Source organism: Maylandia zebra, linkage group LG6 (assembly GCF_041146795.1).
Source record: "Maylandia zebra isolate NMK-2024a linkage group LG6, Mzebra_GT3a, whole genome shotgun sequence".
NCBI classification, from domain to species: domain Eukaryota; kingdom Metazoa; phylum Chordata; class Actinopteri; order Cichliformes; family Cichlidae; genus Maylandia; species Maylandia zebra.
In genome coordinates this window covers 32,734,228-32,755,209 of record NC_135172.1, presented here as the reverse complement: position 1 = coordinate 32,755,209, position 20,982 = coordinate 32,734,228, and the positions used below count along the sequence as shown (strand labels likewise).

At 37.5% G+C, this 20,982-nt stretch overlaps 1 protein-coding gene across 2 annotated transcripts; it reads right to left on the bottom strand.

Moving 5' to 3' along the window:
* Nucleotides 1-3,152: 3,152 nt before the first annotated feature.
* Nucleotides 3,153-20,671, bottom strand: slc24a2 (solute carrier family 24 member 2). Of its 2 annotated transcripts, none has more exons than XM_004539175.4 (10): nt 20,470-20,671; nt 18,341-19,468; nt 9,772-9,807; nt 9,303-9,420; nt 7,965-8,048; nt 7,039-7,118; nt 6,744-6,881; nt 6,437-6,526; nt 4,754-4,920; nt 3,153-4,641 (listed from the first exon to the last, which is right to left on the bottom strand). In XM_004539175.4, exons 2-10 carry the CDS (start codon nt 19,259-19,261, stop codon nt 4,392-4,394), a joined length of 1,884 nt encoding a protein of 627 aa, XP_004539232.1. In that variant the 5' UTR covers nt 19,262-19,468; nt 20,470-20,671; the 3' UTR covers nt 3,153-4,391. The 2 variants fall into 2 exon arrangements, with proteins under 2 accessions (XP_004539232.1, XP_004539233.1); XM_004539176.4 differs by having other exon boundaries at nt 9,309-9,420; nt 20,470-20,669.
* Nucleotides 20,672-20,982: the final 311 nt, after the last annotated feature.

Genomic DNA, 20,982 nt, shown 5'->3' with positions numbered 1-20,982 from the left:
TAGTGATTGTAAAACCAGAAATTCAATATTTCCAATTATTATTATTATTATTATTATTATTATTATTATTATTATTATTATTATTATTATTATTATTATTATTATTATTTTCTAAACTTAGTCAAAAAGAAAGGATACAATGTATCCTTAAATAAAGCTCCCAATGAGCCAGAGTTTCTTAAAATGTTTCAGTTACTCTTTAGTAACAGCTATCCAGACTTTTTCTTCATTCAAAAGAATTGTCAGGCCTGAAACACATACAGTATCTGAAAGTCATGTCTTGAAGAAACAACAGAGACCAGACCCAGGGCCTGACAGGTGTATATGGTCCTTCAGTAGCAACAGGGTTTATGGACCTGATGGTGGATATTAGGAAAGAAGAGCTAAGCAGAGCCTACAGTCATTTGTCAAACACAAGGGAGGCACTGTTATTGTTTGGTGTTACATTTTAGTCAGCGGTCTTGTCAAAATTGATGGATGTACAAACAGAAAAAGTATGGTAAGATTCTGATCCACTGTGTATTATCATCTGGAAAACATCTGATTGGCTGCTCAGATTGGAAGATCAGATTATCTACTAATCAGAAGATTGGTGTTTTCATTACTAGCTGCTCCAGTCTGCATGCCAAAGTATCCTTGTGGAAGATACTGAACCCCGAGTTGCTCTCAGATGCTTTCGTTGTAGTCTGTATAGAAAGCACTTAGGTAGAAATAGCATTTTAAAAAATTGTATGAATGGGTTTAAATGGGTCCATGAGTAATGTCATATAAAGTGCTTTGAATACTCGAGTAGAACAGTGCTACATAAGAACCAGACCATTTACTATTAACAATGATCCCAAAGACACTGGTAATGCAGCGAAAGCATTCCCAAATAGAAAAACACACATTACTATCAGTCATGAATTGGCTTCCCCAGAGCTCAGACCTCAATATTAGTGAAGTTATGTGAGATCATCTTGGCAGAGAGTGGAGCAAAACACCGCCAACATCAAAGAAGAGCTTTATATTTGTAAACTTCTTAAAGATTGCCGCAAATTACAGCATCAGCGTAGCATGGCCTGGAGACAATCAGCTTGTGCTTCTGCTGAGTTATTATTAATTTATTATTAATTTATCCAACAGTTATAACCAGTCCTGTCATACTAATGTAAGAGTAAAGCATTTTGACTGGAAAGCGTCATGGAAATGTGAATGTAATTTTTTTTAATTATTTGTAATTTCCAGAAGTATTAGTCAGAGGAATTATGGCTAATATGATATCTCACACCATTCAAAACTCTTTTTCCTAAATAATCTTGCTTTCTTTTTTCTTTCTTTCTTTCTTTTTAAACGATCTCCAATATGAAAAGGAACCTGCACAAAAGTAAAACACTTGCACCCTTAATGGCTTCTAAATATAGTATTTCAAATTATAAATCTTTCTTAATCCTGGTTTTGTGAGAATGTAAACTCATTATCGCTGCACCAGAATGCCACTCATTACGACTTTCACTGACCTAATGCCCTTGAACCTTTACAGGGCAAAACTCATTAGCTTGTGTGTGTCCACACTCAACATTAGTTATATTCAGTTCAGTTATTCAGTTACTCCCTAACAAGCACATTTTAAATGTCATCATACTTATATCTGTATACAACTTCTGTAATCCTAAAACAGTTCCACCCCAAAAATGATCATTCTTTTATAGGAATCAATAGCACACACATTTACTCAGTTACTGACAAAGACACTTGATACATATATGGGAATTTGGCTGGGGTGATTTTGTAGCTTGTTAACTGGCAGACAGGTACTTGAGTTACTCACAACCTAAATTTATAGGTAGTGAGGAAATGTCCTCAGATATCCCCCAAGAACAACCTTTACCGCTGTCCTCAGCTGTCCATTTAATCTTGGTTGCATCTCACTGGTCTTTGCAGCGGGCCATGCCTGCTTTTGTAAGAGGCTTGTGTCTATGTAAAGCAAACCACATCCTGAATGGATGACACTGCTAATCTGTGTTATGAGGAAGGTTGAGTGGTAAACTGACCTCCCTATTTACGTGATTTAAATATGTCAATGTCACATTTTGTTAAGAATCTAGCAGGCAAAGTATTCCAAGATCTGCAGAGTAATTCATATGATTTTCATTCACAAATTGCAAATATACTGCAGTTAAATTAGGCTGACAAGGCTGTCGGGAGCATCTATTTCTTAATATTAACTAAAAAAGTTCACCGACATTGATTTTTTAAAATTTTTTTTATTTGACCATATAACATTTTATACAGAGATAAATTATATATGTTTTTACAGTATAATACATGTTTCAAGTAGAACATTATAACATTGTTGTTGAAACTGGTCGGAACGAATCTTTCTAAATGCACTCATTCACATACATTCCTCACATTCTTATGATCCATCAAAGCACGAAAAATGTAGTAGTGATACTGCATAGACTGGCTAAATCTGAGCTGGAGTCTGAGAACACAAAGATGTGATATATTGTTTCCATTATTTATTTATTTTTTTACTTGTTTTAAATGCTAATGTTTGCACTTCCAAGAATTAACAGCAGAGGGAGGTGATAATGGTCTACAGCTCATTTAACTAGCAAGGACCCCAACCCAAATGACAAAGGTTTATTCAAATGAAGCAACAAGGTAGGCCAGAGACAACGTTTGGGTTTGGGGAAGAATCAGCAGAGGCTGACTATATAGGTGTATGACCGAAAGGGCATTGTTTGCGGTGTGGACATGCTCCTGAAATTCAGATAAACTATTTTTCATTTCTTCAAGAATTATAAATTATTGCCCAGATTAAAGTCTGCTTCAAATTCTCCTGAGAACCGAGGGGAAAAATTTTTTTCCTTTAGAACTTTTTTTTGTGTCATTTATTTATTTTGAGTATTTTGGGGCAGGTTAGAAGAGATTTTAAGCCATCTGTGGTCTATGCTGTATATGAGGACAGGCGGTTGGTAGCAACAGGTGGTGCAAAATGCTCAAGATGGACAATATGGATACTAACTTGCCTTTTTAGCAAGGCCCCATGTTACTAAATGGGCCACAGTAGTTGGATTTTGCTCATGAAACAACAACAATAGAGTAAAAATTTCGCACCATCAGAGAAAATGCCAAAGAAGTAAAAGCCTTTCTTCAGTTTAACATTTCTTTATTGTATTTTTCTGTAAGTATTTAAAATTACAACCTCCTTAAACATTTCCATTCAATCCCGAAGAAAATTTTTTAACATTTGCATACATTTGAATGGAAACATTGTACTGTGTTTTCTTACTACTACTAGGGATGTAAAATTCCCTGCTTTTTACTCAGCGTTATGTCACTAACTGAACAATGGCTTACAGCCTGTAAGTCTAACAGAAATAACACAAATCTGTGTTGTCTTTTACAGTACATTAGTTGTTTTACATCAAAATAATACAGATGAAAAGCAGTGATATCGCTTATATTGAACACTCTTTTTTCAGGAACATATAAGTTGAAAAATAACCTTGAAGTTTAACAAGTAAAATAAAACAACCTCTGTTAATCTTTAGTCCAGCACTCGTTGTCCAAACTGCATCTCTGGGAATCAACCCTTCACTAAAGTCATGCAATGTAAAGGCAGCCAGAACCGAAGAAGTCATGTTCACAAGCTCGTTATAGATAGTTGGGATATACATATTTAGGCAGTACTGACAACCTTAGCCAGTTTTATCCATGTGCAGCAACTATTTAGTATTTGATATGTGCTACAATAGATTTCAGTGGATTCTGCCAAATATGACCCCAAATGTCAAAATGTATTTAAAAACACATAACATTTCTCTGATGTAGCAAAGTACGTGGAGTATTGGACATCGCCCTCATAATGATCTTATATACTAAATATCTGCTTGTAAGAGTAATGATGTCTCATACTTGGTTTGAGACATCTTCATCAACAAACCAAAATCAGCTGAGATCTGAGATCTTCAGCTGACATTTCAATCTGGCTTTTCTTTCACTGACCATCAATTATTTTCAGCATGTTTCAGCCAACACAGGAAACTGCTTGCAGTCACGTCGGAGAAAGAGAATTCTTCTTATTCGATGGCATGAAATCCATAAAAGAAGCACAGGTCTGTTTTCCACGGATAAACACCTGTGATGCACCAGCCTGAATTTGCAAGATTGATTTATGTCACGGCTTCTGCCTAGCTGACATCAACAACCGTGTGTGTGTGTGTGCGTGTGTGTGTGTGTGGGTGCAAACTTGTATGTCTGTGTGTGGACAGTGGCTATGCAGACCTCTACTGTGTGCATATTAAGTGACAGTGTGTATATGTTTGTTTTATGTAATGGTCAATATGTGCTGTTATGCTTAATTTCTGCTGTTTGACCAGCAGTTAACCAGAGTCCCTCCCTCAGACTGTAATGGGGCAGACAATAATTCTGTCCTCCAGCATGACACTGACAACAAGGAAAACAAAGTACAGCAAAAACATAAGTAAGCCCAGACTCTTGCTCATTCTCCACTTGCAAGCGGCAATGGACATGATGACAAACAGCAGCATGAGGAAGAGAAGGACGATGGCGCAGAACAGGCCATTGCTGCTCACCTCCACTGGCTTCAAGTCATTGATAATGTTGAAAATGAGCCAGGGGAATGGCAGACTGGAGGGAGGACAGAGGCATAGAAAAGACAACAGAGAAGAATTGGGTTTTCTTGGCACATTCTTATTTAAAAATGAATGGCTTGTGTGTTCTTGTTTATTGGCAGACTCACCCCACAGTGATGTCAAAGATGTTGGAGCCCACTGAGCTGGACACAGCCATGTCACCGAGGCCCTTTCGAGCTACAATCACACTGGTGATCAAGTCAGGAATTGAAGTGCCAGCTGCTAATATTGTCAAACCCATGATTTCTTCTGTGATCCAGAAAGTTTCTCCAACCTAAAATTAATAATATTCCAACTCAAATCTTCAGTTCTTTTCAGCCACACAAAACCTAAATCTACTAATGTGACAGCATCCTGTCAAGGAAAACATAGGTTAAAGTTATGATAACTCTGTCATTCAGACGTATGCATGAAAGTGAAAGACAGGGCCCCTACACTTCACAGTAATTGTGACGTGACGTTACATTTAGTTTAGTCAACAAGTGTCACTAAGGGCAGAGTTTGTAAGTCTCTCTCTCTCTCTGTGTGTGTGTGTGTGTGTGTGTGTGTGTGTGTGTGTGTGTGTGTGTGTTGCACACTGTATCAGCTGCTCGTGTTCCTCACACAGAATTTCAGAAATTGAGAAATATCTTCTGTATCAGGAAAAATCACCAAGAAGAAACATTTTAAGTTTCAGATGATAAATGTAGCTGATTAGACATGTCCAGTTCTAGCTGTGTGCAGTTTCATGCATTCAGGCTTGCATATTACTGAAAATGATGCACAAAACATTACTTTCTTCAACCTAATAACACTTCTAAAATTAATACATATAGACATGAAGTCTATAAAGAAAAGAGTCCCTGGCTGAAAGAGTGATATATTCTCTTATTTCTTTGTATTAATCAGTTTATTTTTTATGGGTTGACTTTCATCCATCCATTAGTTTCTGGTTATCCAGTACAGGGTTGGACTGGTGCTGGGGCCTATCCCAGTTGTCACAGGGCAAGATACGTGGCCCTGGACCACCAGTCTGTTCCAGAGCTAACATAAAAGACAGCATCAGTCACACTCACATTCACAACTACGGCCAAGACAGAATAACTAACTAGCCTAACATACATGTCTTGGACTCTGGGAAAAACCTGGGGAACACTCACACAGACACAGGTAGAACATCCAACCTCTTTTTTTTTCATTAATAAATATTTCTGGATAACACACATTCATCTGCATGCATTGAGTTAAATCTGCTATACAAAAAAATAATAATATTTAAATATAATCTAATCCTATTTCAAAAAAATATTATAATATTTTCATTAAAACAAACCTAAGAGAACAATTATATTTCATGTATTTTAGAAGATAAAGGGAATCAGTCCATGGATGCTGCTTTAAAAACTAAAAATGACATGAGGCTTTCAATATCTGAAAATGTACTTATTTACGCATTGCCACTCACAGGTGAGAGCGTAATGACCAATTCTTATTGCACTTTTGGCAATGCTTTTTCACGTGGCGTGCTGCACCTGTAGAAGCTAAATTAGCAGGTGCACTTTGTCAGTAACCTTGTGCTTTTGTCCTGTCGCTGCACTTGTGCTCTTAAAATAGAGTGCTACAGGTTGATCTGACTGTGGCTCAAGACAGATTAGCCAGGATTAGTTCCCACGGTCACACATTTAACACCCTGACAGCTGCGCTCTGACGAGAAAGGCCTCAGATATAGTGTGTATAGACAACAAGGCTGTTGTATGCTGCAAACAATCATACTCTAATATTTGTTTGTGAGTGCGTTGTGTGGGAAATACCTGATGAGCCCACCACACCATCAGGTAGGAAAAGAACGCAATCCAAAAGATGGAGCCGAGGAAAGTGACCGGGAAGAACCTTTCTGAGGTCTAAAAAACATAAAATAAAGCAATGTAGCTTCTTAGTCTATCACTTCTTTTTCATCTAACTTAACATGTAAAATCAAGCAGTAGAGAGCATTCAAAGCACAGCCCTATACCCCTAAACTAAAGCTGTGTGTGTTACTCAGTAGAGCTGTGGAGCTCTACTCTATTTTCAAATAGGGTTTCAGTTTGTATTTTCATATTTGGTTATGTGTATATCTACCTCTCTCCTGACATCAGGCAGCGTGAGCCAGAGAGGGAGGATGATTGGCAGGATCAAGAGGTAGGTGATTTGTTTCCTGGGAGTGTCAGGCCATGCCAGGCTCAAAGGCTTGTCTTCATCTTCATCTTCCTCACCACCCTGAGGATTAGGTCATGATCTTACATTGTAATATTGTGCCTATGTTGTACATAAATATATTTGGACATATTTCTTTGGGTAAACATAACTAAATTAAATTTCCTGATTGTTTATAGGTCAAACATTTTGCTTTTGAAAAGGAGTGATGCTTCCATACCTCATCTCCTCCTGCAGCACCATTCATTGGTGGTGTAACTTCCACTGCAACATTTGTACTTTTTGTGATCTTTTTATCAGCTGGAGGTAGAAAGTAAGTAAAAAAAAGTAAGTGCATTTTATTTATATAGCACAGTTAAAAACTGTGCTTAAAACAAGCAATAAAGGGTGTGTTGAAACAAAAAAGAAGAAGAAAGAAACAAGAAAGATAGAGGGACAATACTGACAATAAAAAAAGAGCAATAATATCATGGCAATAATTTATCAATAGTAATTATAATATAGTTAGTTAATATAAAATAACAAATTAGAAATAAAATAATCAAAGATCATGTTTAATCTCCTCTACTGAGAAAAAGAAAAGATAATCTCTTTGTTTACTTTTTTTTTACAAGTATAAAGCAGTTTGTGCATCTTTGTGTAAAACTTCTTGGATGATAACAGATCAGCTGTTGGATTAATCTCTGATTTATTTCATTTAATAAATGAAATAAATCAGAGATTAATCCACAACCAGAAAAAAACCCCTCTAAATTACAGCCTGACCCATAAATGTATTAATGCAATCACTGTCTATAAAAATATAAAACTTTTGTCATTTTAACTGTTTCTTTAACATCAGTGATGCAAGGGACAGTCACGTTACTTACATTAATGAGGGAAAACATTAAAAAAAAATAAAGATTCAGTCTTCTCGTGAAATGAAAAGGTAGCATTTAGTTTTCCTTTTCAAAGCTTTATTGCCTGAACAGTGTAGCCTGCCCATGATCTATTCCACTATTTTTTAAATTAACATACTGATAAATTTGTGTGCCGTTTCAATCATTCATCTATAAACGGATAAATAATTGCACAACTGATTTGTCACTTTATCGATTGGTGGTTGACCAAAAGTACATTGGCGTTTCAGTATTCACTGGTACACACCTACTCCGTTGGCAGTGGCACCGTCTTCTTTACACTTCTTCTTGGCCATTTTGTGAAGGATTGAAGCCTTCTCTTTAAAATGTCCTAAAACAAAAGAAACAGTCCTTAATGCAACATGTCTTAATGCAAGCTCAATCATCCAGTTATGGAAATCCCAAAAAGTTGATTCTGTTCATTTGGACGTAGCGTTTTCAGTGGGGGAGGCGTTTCGTCACTCATCCAAGTGACTCCTTTAGTCTCAGCTGACTGTAGGTTTCCCAACCCTATAAACAGTACATTTGCACAATGACTGAAACTAGCCCACTGAATGAACAATGTAAATTGTCATGACCATTGATCAGTGGCTATGGTGTCATCATGGAGGCAGATGAAACAATGGTCTCGTATGATGTTACATCTCTCTTAACTTGTGTTGTTTGTAGTTCGTAAGAGATTTCAGGATGGCCCTAACCTCAGCATCAGGACCACTCTCAGCAGAAACAGTGTGTTTGTTCTTGGAACTGTGTCTTCATTACACATATTTCACATACAAGGGTCATTACTACAGGCAGAAATATGGGCATACCATGGGTTACCCTTTTACACCCACTGTGGCCAACTTGTACATGGAAGAAGTGGAAAAAAGGGCTAGGGTTAGTATTGGAACAGCTGAGACACATTTTTCTAAACACAGCGCCTCTGTTGTTTTTAAACCCCAAAACAGGCTGCACCAAAAATTGGTGTTCCCCAAGGATCTGGTCCCTTGGTATTATACTATAGTATAATGCCAGGAGGATTCCCATGATTTATACATCAGGGAAATCAAACAACCTCTGTTTCAGCCGATGGCACAACACAGAAGAGCCACCTCGTCAGGTCAGGACTCCTCAGTCTATTTACACATACAGGCCAGTGGACACTCTTTCAGTAAGGAGGACATACACATCCTGGACAGGGAGGAACGCTGGTTTGAGCGGGGAGTCAAGGAGGCCAAGGGAAGGACCGTCTCTGAATCAAGGAGAAGGCCTAAGGGTGCATCTTTATTGCAATGCTGTGATTGCAGCCATTCTGCAACTCTCTTAACTGTCTATGCTCTTAAGCCTAATCCTAGATATAAACCTTTCATAGGATATCCTTTTGATCTTGGGCTAGGCTTAATCTGTTTCTTGGAAACCTGAAGTTATTAACTTTTATTTAATCTCAAGAAAAGTCACATTTGAATTTGTTGTGGTGAGGGAATGTAATCTTTATGTCAGCACATTGTATGTGTCACATTCTGTGTTTATTTGAAACATTTCGAATTTGGGAAGATTATAATGTTTGTGAGAGTGTACGTGATTTGTATCTGCGCATGCTCACTCATACCCTCATTACTGAGGGGATCCAGTGTGTGTATCATGAGCTGGAAGATGCTGTTTCTCATCAGCGAGTTGTGTAGAGAAGCACAGCTGCCTTCCCTCTGCAGCCTGGGTTTAGCCTGTAAAACATAAAAGCACAAATACCAAATGTTTTTATGGATTCAAATGTAAATGCACACTTATTTTACGCATCATTATTTCTCTCTGTGTCCACTCATGGGCTTATTATAGTCTTAAACCATTGTCAGGTGGAGCCGGTCACAGCTTCAGTTCTTTAAATAAATACAATTAAATTTGCAATGTTCCAAAGGGGAAAAGAAAGATAATAAGACGTTAAGCTACTATTTAAAAATTAAATGAAAGCACAAGAAACACATTTTTAAATAAACATTTTTGAAAGATTTGAAATATAGTGAAATATAGAAGCGGTATACTATGTTATGCTTATAAAACAGTACAAATAAACTTACCGTAAGCTTGTTCTCGTCATCACTTGGGGCATTTACCTTTAGGAAAGAACACAGAAACAATAATATAATAAAAATATAATAATAGACATAATAATAGATTACTGTAATGGAGAATATAATAAACATATTAAATATGTAGTCAGTATATTCAGTATATTTAATAAAATGCCACCAACACTTTTTGTATTTGTGGCACTGGATTGGATTGCATTTAAACAAATGTTAATTAAAATAAACATGGAAATGGTGATGGAATAGGGAAAGAATAGGACCTCAGCTTGAGTTATTCACAAAGCACTTTGGAAGGCATTTTTAGATCAAGTATATGTAAATTATTTCTAACAGCAGGGAGGGTAAAGACACCATTAATCAAGTAATTATGCAAAAATGAAAAGATTAAAAAATATTTACTCAAGATTTATCATCACCTTCTTTTTCAGTATCCCAGCTATTTTAGAATCAGAATCAGAATCAGAATACTTTATTCATCCCGAGGGAAATTAGATGTATAACTTCAGTGGAGATTACATCACGTTGTTCATGTCCAGTATTTATTTAAACTTCCTCATGAAAGCAAACCATTGCACGTTTTAGGTATCTTTCCAACACGAAGACTACACACACAGGAGGATCTCACACTAATCTCAATCCCAGCCATGTCACTTTATAGCTACATACATACATACATGTCAAAGCTCCCTCAGTCCTAACTCACACTGTGCCACTGAGGTATACACGCCGTGGTGAAAGAAAACAAAAAAGCTGGATTTTACTCCAGAAAAACTAGCAAGGATAAAACAAAGAAAAGAAAACATGCACACAGACTAAAAGGACAAACCATGAGCAGCATAACTACAAACTACAAAACCATTTGGCTTTGGAGGGGGGAAAAAATCACAAATTGGATTCATATTAAAGGCTATAGAAGATTTTTTGCACCATTTCCAAGGTGAAAGGCAAATTAAAATAATATAAATTCTCAGTGTTTACTGTTCCAAAGTTGTCTCCCAAAATATTACTTCTGACAGGTTTGTATAAACATGATAATCCTGTATTTTTACTCACTTTGTTCCAAAGATGTAAATCTTATTAAAGGTAAAATAGCTTCCAAAGAACCAAAGAACAAGATAAATGAGAAGATATAGTTACTATCCTGAGTGCAATTAAAGCTCCATTAGCAAAGCAACAGCCAAAAAAACCCCAAAAACCATTTAGACGAATATTAGATTAATATAGATTTTCTGGTCCTTTTACCTATTTGTTGTGTGATTGTGCTTGTCTGTTGTTTATAATCATGACAGTGTGGTCCAGAAACCTGACTGGGTCACAACTGTGCAAGAGGAAGCCATGGTACCATAAAGTAGTGTAAATGATGGTAAATGGCCTGTATTTGTACTGGTAAATGATGCAAGTGACATCATAAGAAAGTACAGTTTCAATACTGGATGTGGTCCAAGACCTCATTGTTGTCACTGCTGGTGTGATCTTATTGCTAAATGGTCTCCACTTAATCTAAATGAGGCGTTTTACAAACACAGAGTGAACATGCTAAACTCAACAACAGAGGGTTTTCTAACTAACTTGATGGTTGGTTTTGTTTTTAACAACAGGTACCCTTCCTGCCACAACACCAAAATGGAATTTATGTCTCCAAATGAAACAAAACCAGCAACATTTCACTTGCCAAGCAAAAGCTTAAACCATTAAACCGGCACACTCTGGAGCCACAAAGTCATCTTATACTCAACAAGTATCTCATGAACAAAATCGAGCACTAAAGTGGTCTCTGAGAAATATACAAACACAGACAAAATACCACGCCTGGCACGTTTTCATGACTGAGTCTTCAGAGATTGAGCAGATAATCCCTTTAATTAAAACACCTGCCACTGCTAGGGTTGCTAAACCAAGACACGGGTGGTTAAGTATTGTTTTTTGAAGTCATCACTACCAAATTGCTCTGGTCCACCTGGTTGTTTGGTAATAACAATTGTGTCTAATCTTGATAGAGATCAGTTTTCAATTTAAATCTAGTAAAACTATGTATCTTATCAGTCAGAGCCTTTTCTTCCTTTTTATATTGTTGTGAGTTCAAATATTGTATCATATTTCTCATTAGACTTATTAAACTCAGCTAAACAACATAATTTTAGAAAGTTTTGGCCAATCTTCTAAAACCATTTGATGGTTGAAGATGGAAGATGTGAATACTTCACAGCATTCATCTTACCCTTGTAACAAAAAATATATATAAAATGAAATAATAATATGGATGATGATGATGATGATGATGATGATGATGATGATGATGATGATGATAATGGTAATAATAATGATGGTGATGATAGCAAGAAAAACATGGTCAAATGAAGGACCAAACCTAAAGTTAAGGAAGCTTGCCTTTTGTTGTCACCTGTCTTTCTTGGCCTCGTGATTTCTGAGCACTGTAAGCAGAAGCCAGCTTGGCATTAGGTCATGTTAGCTAATGCTCACATGGCTCATAAGAGTGGCTGCATGACAGAAGACACTTGCAGCCTGCTGTAGAATCTGTTGAGCCTGAAGCTGTTCTTTGGTAATTCCTCTTTGAAAGAAGCAATTTTTTTTTATTTCAATTTATTTTCTGATTGAAGTTGTTAATTAGATACTGCAATCTGACAAGTAACTATCATTTATAAAGTTTGGGTGTTTTTTTGCATTTTACATAACATATTACTTTTTTACCAAGCTCTTATTATGTGTCATAATAACAAAATCCCTATTGTGTTAGTAATCTACATTTAATAAAATTGTAAATAATGGAGTAATTTTTTCTCTTTGCAGCACAGTTTCAGCCCACATGCTGTATTTTGAGATTTCTAAAAATATCTTGCCCACAATTTCTATAAACATTGTGATAATATTACATGAAATTCTTCTGCAAGTTGTTTACACGTAAACCTGCCCTGCACGACAACCATCCACCACAGCTTTTTAAAATTTAATGCCAGCAGACTCAAAAATGTATAACTAACCTGTATTTTCCAAGATGTGATTTTCAGTAGTGACATTTCCTGTGACTACAGAGTGTTAAATAAAATTTTATGAATGACAGTAATTTTTGTTTTGGTATTTCTAATAATACATTTGTAAAATAGAGAACCAAAGAGAGTACCTAAGAGAGTACAAATATACAGTGGGGCAAAAAAGTATTTAGTCAGCCACCGATTGTGCAAGTTCCCCCACCTAAAATGATGACAGAGGTCAGTAATTTGCACCAGAGGTACACTTCAACTGTGAGAGACAGAATGTGAAAAAAAAATCCATGAATCCACATGGTAGGATTTGTAAAGAGTTTATTCGTAAATCAGGGTGGAAAATAAGTATTTGGTCAATAACAAAAATACAACTCAATACTTTGTAACATAACCTTTGTTGGCAATAACAGAGGTCAAACGTTTACTATAGGTCCTTACCAGGTTTGCACACACAGTAGCTGGTATTTTGGCCCATTCCTCCATGCAGATCTTCTCGAGAGCAGTGATGTTTTGGGGCTGTCGCCGAGCAACACGGACTTTCAACTCCCGCCACAGATTTTCTATGGGGTTGAGGTCTGGAGACTGGCTAGGCCACTCCAGGACTTTCAAATGCTTCTTACGGAGCCACTCCTTTGTTGCCCGGGCGGTGTGTTTTGGGTCATTGTCATGTTGGAAGACCCAGCCTCGTTTCATCTTCAAAGTTCTCACTGATGGAAGGAGGTTTTGGCTCAAAATCTCACGATACATGGCCCCATTCATTCTGTCCTTAACACGGATCAGTCGTCCTGTCCCCTTGGCAGAAAAACAGCCCCATAGCATGATGTTTCCACCCCCATGCTTCACAGTAGGTATGGTGTTCTTGGGATGCAACTCAGTATTCTTCTTCCTCCAAACACGACGAGTTGAGTTTATACCAAAAAGTTCTACTTTGGTTTCATCTGACCACATGACATTCTCCCAATCCTCTGCTGTATCATCCATGTGCTCTCTGGCAAACTTCAGACGGGCCTGGACATGCACTGGCTTCAGCAGCGGAACACGTCTGGCACTGCGGGATTTGATTCCCTGCCGTTGTAGTGTTACTGATGGTGACCTTTGTTACTTTGGTCCCAGCTCTCTGCAGGTCATTCACCAGGTCCCCCCGTGTGGTTCTGGGATCTTTGCTCACCGTTCTCATGATCATTTTGACCCCACGGGATGAGATCTTGCGTGGAGCCCCAGATCGAAGGAGATTATCAGTGGTCTTGTATGTCTTCCATTTTCTGATGATTGCTCCCACAGTTGATTTTTTCACACCAAGCTGCTTGCCTATTGTAGATTCACTCTTCCCAGTCTGGTGCAGGTCTACAATACTTTTCCTGGTGTCCTTCGAAAGCTCTTTGGTCTTGGCCATGGCGGAGTTTGGAGTCTGACTGTTTGAGGCTGTGGACAGGTGTCTTTTATACAGATGATGAGTTCAAACAGGTGCCATTCATACAGGTAACGAGTGGGGGACAGAAAAGCTTCTTACAGAAGACGTTACAGGTCTGTGAGAGCCAGAGATTTTCCTTGTTTGAGGTGACCAAATACTTATTTTCCACCCTGATTTATGAATAAATTCTTTACAAATCCTACCATGTGGATTCATGGATTTTTTTTTCACATTCTGTCTCTCACAGTTGAAGTGTACCTCTGGTGAAAATTACTGACCTCTGTCATCATTTTAAGTGGGGGAACTTGCACAATCGGTGGCTGACTAAATACTTTTTTGCCCCACTGTATGTGTACATGTGTAAAGGTTTTGATTTTGGACTGTTGATATGTAAAACAGATGTTAATAACATACTGGTTTCCATATTTTTTACGGGTTTATTGGGAAATAATACACTCGCCTCCATCTCAGCTATGGTAGAGCTAGTTGAGGTGGAGCTCCTTGCACCAAGGGATGCTATGAGATTAGTTGAAAAACATGTTTTACACATTTTTCTTTTAGATGACTTACTTTGTGATATTTAGTGTTAAGCACTTCCTCTGTGCTATGTAAAAAATCACCAGCTCAGCACAGGCCAGTTTCTGGATTAACAGCTATAACTTTAGTAAGTGCATATAGTCTTGTTTTTCTTTTCAGGGTCAGCTTTCCTTATGTTGGTATAGCTATTGTTTAGCTATTAAAGCTATAGCTATTAAAAGATTTACTAAACAATTTATTGTACTAAGCTGCTGTTCAAGTTTGGTGATCTCATCTTCTCCGAGCAGGAAACTATAGACACTGGAAGACAGCCAAGATGTAAAGTGCTGACCTCAGGTCAGCACGTTTAAACATGGATTTCCCATCATTCTACTGACCATCATGTCACTGATGCAAAATCAGATCATGTTTTCATAATAAACATAAAGTTGAAATTACATAAAGTACACGTCTCTCTCTCTTCCTCTCTCTTCCCCTCTGTCTCTCTCTTCCTGACCATTTGAGCTGTGGGACTTAGTCAGGATTAATCATCAACATCACCACTTTTAGACCAGCAATTTTCAAGCCCTCATGTGAAGTCTTGCAGAAACCCTCACAGGTCAAAGTGCTGTTAAAGAACTTGCTTCCACTCTCACCTGTGATATCATCCTTACTGCTTTAAAAATTATTATAAATAAATAATAAAATATTCACAGATGCACGCTGACTCGCTCTAAAAACCTGAAAAGATCAGCTACAATTTCTATCATATATAAATCAAATAAAATTTGCATTCTGGGTAACAAGCATTTAAAAATGTACTTATGAACCACAGCAAAAGTATTAAAAATCTAGGACAACACAATGCAATTCCAAAATATCCTCCTTCTTTATTCATGCACTAATGGAAAGGTCTTTTCTGTTTAATCACACTGCCCTCTGCTGCCTTGTAGTAAATGAGAGAAATGTAATTTGAACATTTCTTCAGTGCTCTGCAGACACTGTGTGAAAGTGTGCTTGAATGTATGTTTGCTGTCGTCACTGCAGGTAAGCAGTTGATAAGGGGATTAGAAAGAATTAGCATCTTTAGTCCCATCAGTAAGCAAACCAGCAAGTCTTCTCATCATCTCCTGCTACCCAAATGAAATGCATGCACTGAGCAAACCAACTTGAAAAAGTCCAATGTACATACAAAATACAAGCTTCACAGCACTATGAGCATAACTGCAGGCAGAGAATGAACTGTGCAGGATTGTTTCTCTCTGAGATCTGCTGATTCCTGCTCCTCCAGGTACCACCTGACTATTATTAGTGGCTCTAATAGGATTAGAGAGCATTAACCTGAGGGATTATTTAGGAGCTACCAACACATGAGAGCAAGACAGCTTGACATCCAGTGCTGGACAGCAAAAGAAGAAAGCTGTTCTTTGGTTCAAGTGAGGCAGCTTGGGGAACAGCTGATTCCCAGAAGGGCACAGATGTCAAACAGAGCTTCTGTAATAACAGTGATATTAAGTTTGATTAGCACACATGTGTATGTAATCAAAGGTTTAAATAATTCAGTATGAACTAAAATATAACAACTCTACAATGGAAATTAATTCTTAAGAAATTGTGTTGAAAAAGCTTAAATATATTTATATCATACTTCATATGCCATTTGCCATTAATGGCAAAAATGCTGAAATAAAACCACTTGGAGTAATATTTGGAGAACATTTTGTCTTGTTTAGACCTACAAGAAAATTTCATGGGCGGAACTTTAAAGCAAATACCATCACATCAGAGGTCAAGAGCTAATATGCAATGTGAAATGTGAGTATTACTGAAGCAGCATGTATAGCAATGGATTGAATATGACCCTGATGCACTGATAGTGGACGATGGCAGATGAGGTTACACACATATGATTAAGAAATCGCAGAGCAACAGATTCAACTCCAGCTGTACCCAAACAATAATAGGATAGATGGTGAGTCACTGAACAACTGTTTCTGATTCCATTTGTTTAAATGATTAACGATGTGAATAACGACAGAAACTGATGCTTAAATTAAAAAAAAAAAAAACAGGGCCAAACATTACTCTATCATAGATAACAGCTCCCGCCCACTTTTTTTCTAATGTGAGGACACAGCTGGGAGAGCTAAATGAGGGACAGGACTTAACAGAGCAGAGAAATGCACACGGAGGTTTGTACTAGTACTTTTCCTTCTCACATCATTGCTTCAGTTTTGGCATTTTAGACTATATGGAATACATGAAGGAATTAACAATAAAAGAGTCCAATTGATGGTTAAGTCATCACAAAAAAATCTTAGTGTGGCACTTTGGTGGCAATTTCTGCATGACATGCCTTTTCCTGTTATTATCTGAAATAAATTGTAAAGTGAGTGTATATGTTAAATCTGTTCAAGCAAAACTTTGTGGTTAAGTAGTTTGGACCACCAACTTGGCTGATGCAAGTCTTTGGCAAATGTTCAATAATACCTGTGATGATCTCGATAGATGGGAATACAGTAAAACCCTAATGAAAAATACAAAATTTGAATGAAATTAAATGCATGACAGATTAATCTAATCTTTAACTTACTTAAGTTTTCAAACATAAAAAATCTTAAGTCTTGTAATCCAGTTTAAATGGGGACATTGACTGGCTCTGTTACATCACTACTGTTCTAAGAGCCCTGCTGGACTCTGGTCTGAACTCCATTACTAAAAGTAATGATTAAAGATGAAGCCTGGTCTTAGTCAGCATGAATATGGTGTAATCCGGCTGTCTATCAAACATCATCTGAAGTACACAGGTGCACAAATGTTTATATCCTTTGAAAGTGAAATTAAGGAGATTTTGATGGATGATAGAATGCAGTCTGTTTAGTACTCAGGTCTCTTTTAACACCCTCTCAAATTCTCAAACCATGAATACTATTATTCTAAGGCTCAGCAGTCTATGTAAGTTTTCCCTGTTATGTAATTTACTTGAAAAATTTTAAACAACAAAATGACAAGAGCAACAACAACAACAACAACAACAACAAAATAAACCATTTTGAAGCTTATACTTTGTACCACTCCTTTCCTATGCAAATCAAGTGGTATAGTGTTGCTGGAGAAGATTCAGTGTCCTTTTTCTTTGTTTACCTATTTACAGTGCACTTTTCTTGGTTAATTTTATATACATGTTGTTGTTTTTTTTGATTAATTGATTTCATGTAAATCATTCAATCTATCTATCAATCAATCAGTTTCTTCATTTCAAATTAGGCATTTTTCTTTCTGAGAAACTCCCTAGTTTTAGTATCCGAGATGTAAGACTCATTCTCCTGATACACTCTTTTAATTTAAAGTCTTCATGGTTGTTTGACCCAGTAGATTGAAGTGTGGATGAAATCTTTTGTGAAATTTTTTGGCATTTCTATTTACTTGTTTATTTATTTATGTTTTACGTTTTGGAACTTAACCTTGGAAGAATATTTATAGACTATACAAAGCTGTCGCTTGACAATGATCAAGGGTGTTGTGGAGTAGAAAACATCTGGGTAAGAGTAGGGAGGATAAATGGATGGATGGATGGATGGATGGATGGATGGATGGATGGATGGATGGATGGGTGGAGTCAGCTCACCTTCTGTGCATTCTCCAGCTCGTCCACCTGGTTGCTGCCCAAAATGCTTCTGATGATCAATTCGCATTTGGGATTGAACTTCATGAAAGTTACATAGAAGGTGTAGAATAGCAGCAGACTAACACTTTCTTCCAACACAATTTGATTATCCAAAAAGAAATAGATGAGCATGAGCAAGCCAACGATATAGAATGAGACATCTCTGAACAGAGGCCACCAGGTGAGATTCAGCACCTCTTTGGAGAACAAGGCGCACATCCCAATTACAAATAGGATGTTGAAGACAGCCGATCCCACAATGGTACCAATACCCACATTGCTGTGGGAGATGAAGACTCCTATAACAGATGTGAAGAGTTCTGGGGCAGACCCACCTGCAGCCATAAAGGTGGCTCCTGCTACATCATCAGAGATCTCCAGCTTCTCTGTGATGACCGTGAGTGCAGGAACAAAGAACTCATCACAGACAATGGCTAAAGCTATGAACATGTACAACATGCCAAACATATGAAGCACTACGTAGCCCTGGCGCCTGTCCTCCACACTGAAATAGTCCGTTGGGTAGTCCCCATGATTCATCTCTATACTGGAGGATTTCATGGCCACTGGTGTATCCTCTGGTGCTGCTGAAAGGTTCCGGTACTGCAGAAGAGTTCTTTGGGGCATTGCTCCCTCAGCTGAGCGTTCAGCAGCTGAATCTACCTGAGTGGTCACTGATTTGGCCAGCATCAAGGCACTCCATGAACAGACTGTGCAGACAACCACCAGGCTGATGATAAAGCCCAAAATCCGTCCAGGCCGTAGCTTTCTCTTGACACCATGGTACAAGTGCATGGTACTCCTACTTTGAGGGCCCAGGCGAGGTGGTGAGCTGGAATATGCTATCAGGTCTTGATTTCTTATGGGTAGGATGAAATCCATTCTGTTTGGTGCAGGTTGTCAGAGTGGAAGTGTCTGGAATCCCCCAAAAGCTGGGTTGGTGGTGATATTGGCTATAAGGGTGGGGGTTTGACAGGCCACGGCGGTTTACCAATTGGTTTGCATGCTGCTGCCAGGTTTAAACACAACGGAAGCCCTTCAGTCTGATTCCAGGATCTATGCCATTTAAAGGTTTCCCCATATTACACACTGCAAGACAGAGAAAACAGAAGTTATAATACAAGTGTGCAAATGAAATATAGACATAAAAAGATATGCATAATAATTAACTATTTATCTATCAAATGGAAATCACACGAGCCGTCCAATGACAATAATAATCAGCAATTTTGATGAGTATCCTTTTTTTCCTTTTATTTCTTTCCTTAAAAAAAAAAAACATTTTCACTCCTGCTATTAGCTTTACTGTGGCCTCCTTGGCTCGAGTATGCCCATTCACCTACTTCTTTGCTATTTCTCAGAGAGAAACTTTGTTGGTTTAACTTTACTCAAGTGTTTGATGAGTTGTTCCCTTCTGATTCTTTAGTCTTTCAAGCATTCTTGTTTCCTTTCAAACATCCCTGCAAGTATTGTTTTTGTAACAGTGTCACAAACTAAAACCCTTGTTAAAAAGCAGCTTCAGAAATAGCTATTCTCAAATCTAGAGTAAATCATATTTTATTCAAACACATAAACCTTCAAATATATAATTTTATTTTGGTAGAACTTAATTTTAAATAACAGTTAAAATCACATATAGCAACATTTTTTTTTCACTTGTAGTTTTTGTAATTTTGGTGTTGTAATTGGTCCTGAGAAGATGCAGTGAAAGCTTTTCTTTAACTGTAGCTAGAACATTAGTGAAATCGCATTAGAGAGCTTTTTAATCCCCCATAGGATATACTTAGATTAGCCTCACGTCCTGCACACAGGTACCAAAAGGTAGGCACCAACAAAATGAACAGAATGAAAAATGAGACCTGATGAGATTATTTTGCACATTAGAGTTATTAAACACTTATTCTATTCTACAAAAGCAACAATAATCTCTGAAGTCTTACAATTTTGTGCAGTCTCATTTCTATCATTTAAATGTTTTAAACAAGCAACAATTTGCTGTCAGATGAATACTAAATCTTTTAGGTTATTAGAGTGAAGACAAATTGCAGCTACACACCAAACACACACATTCATCTTTTAGGTTCTCATACCACTCTTGGATATCTCCAGTTCAGTGGAGAAAAGTACAGCAGTCAACAGCTTGTCAGATCCTGAATCTCTGAGTGAATATTCCTGTAAATTGACTCTTAAAACAAAATGATCCCAGGTGTTCAGTGCAGGTCTCAACAGTAAATCCTCAGTGAGATTTTCTTCTCTAAGCACAGAAAGCTTCAGGACAGCATGTCCTGAAGGAGCTCCTCCCTCTTTTTCAGTGTTCCTCCCCCATTGACACTGGCCACCTCCTTTTACTTTCTCCTCCTTCCTTGTCCTCTCTGTCGCCAAGTCACTGTTAAAAAATGAGGATCACTATATATGTCAATCGTATCTGCTTCCTCTGGCCACCCTTCCTATCGCCCCACCTCTCCAAATCACCTGCATAATTCCTTCCTAGCTCTACAAACAAGTGAACAGATAATGGATTGAGAACAATAAGCTTACAGCTTGATGAGGCTGAAATTATCAGATCACAGTCTTGTGTATAAAGCGCTTGAAAATGATCCTAC

Excerpts from the sequence above, each read along its gene's own strand:
- slc24a2 (XM_004539175.4), bottom strand. The coding sequence starts at position 19,261 with ATGGATTTCATCCTACCCATAAGAAATCAAGACCTGATAGCATATTCC. Across the intron at positions 9,421-9,771 it reads ATGACGAGAACAAGCTTACG|GCTAAACCCAGGCTGCAGAG; the intron begins GTAAGTTTATTT and ends TATGTTTTACAG. Across the intron at positions 7,119-7,964 it reads TGCCACTGCCAACGGAGTAG|CTGATAAAAAGATCACAAAA; the intron begins GTGTGTACCAGT and ends TTCTACCTCCAG.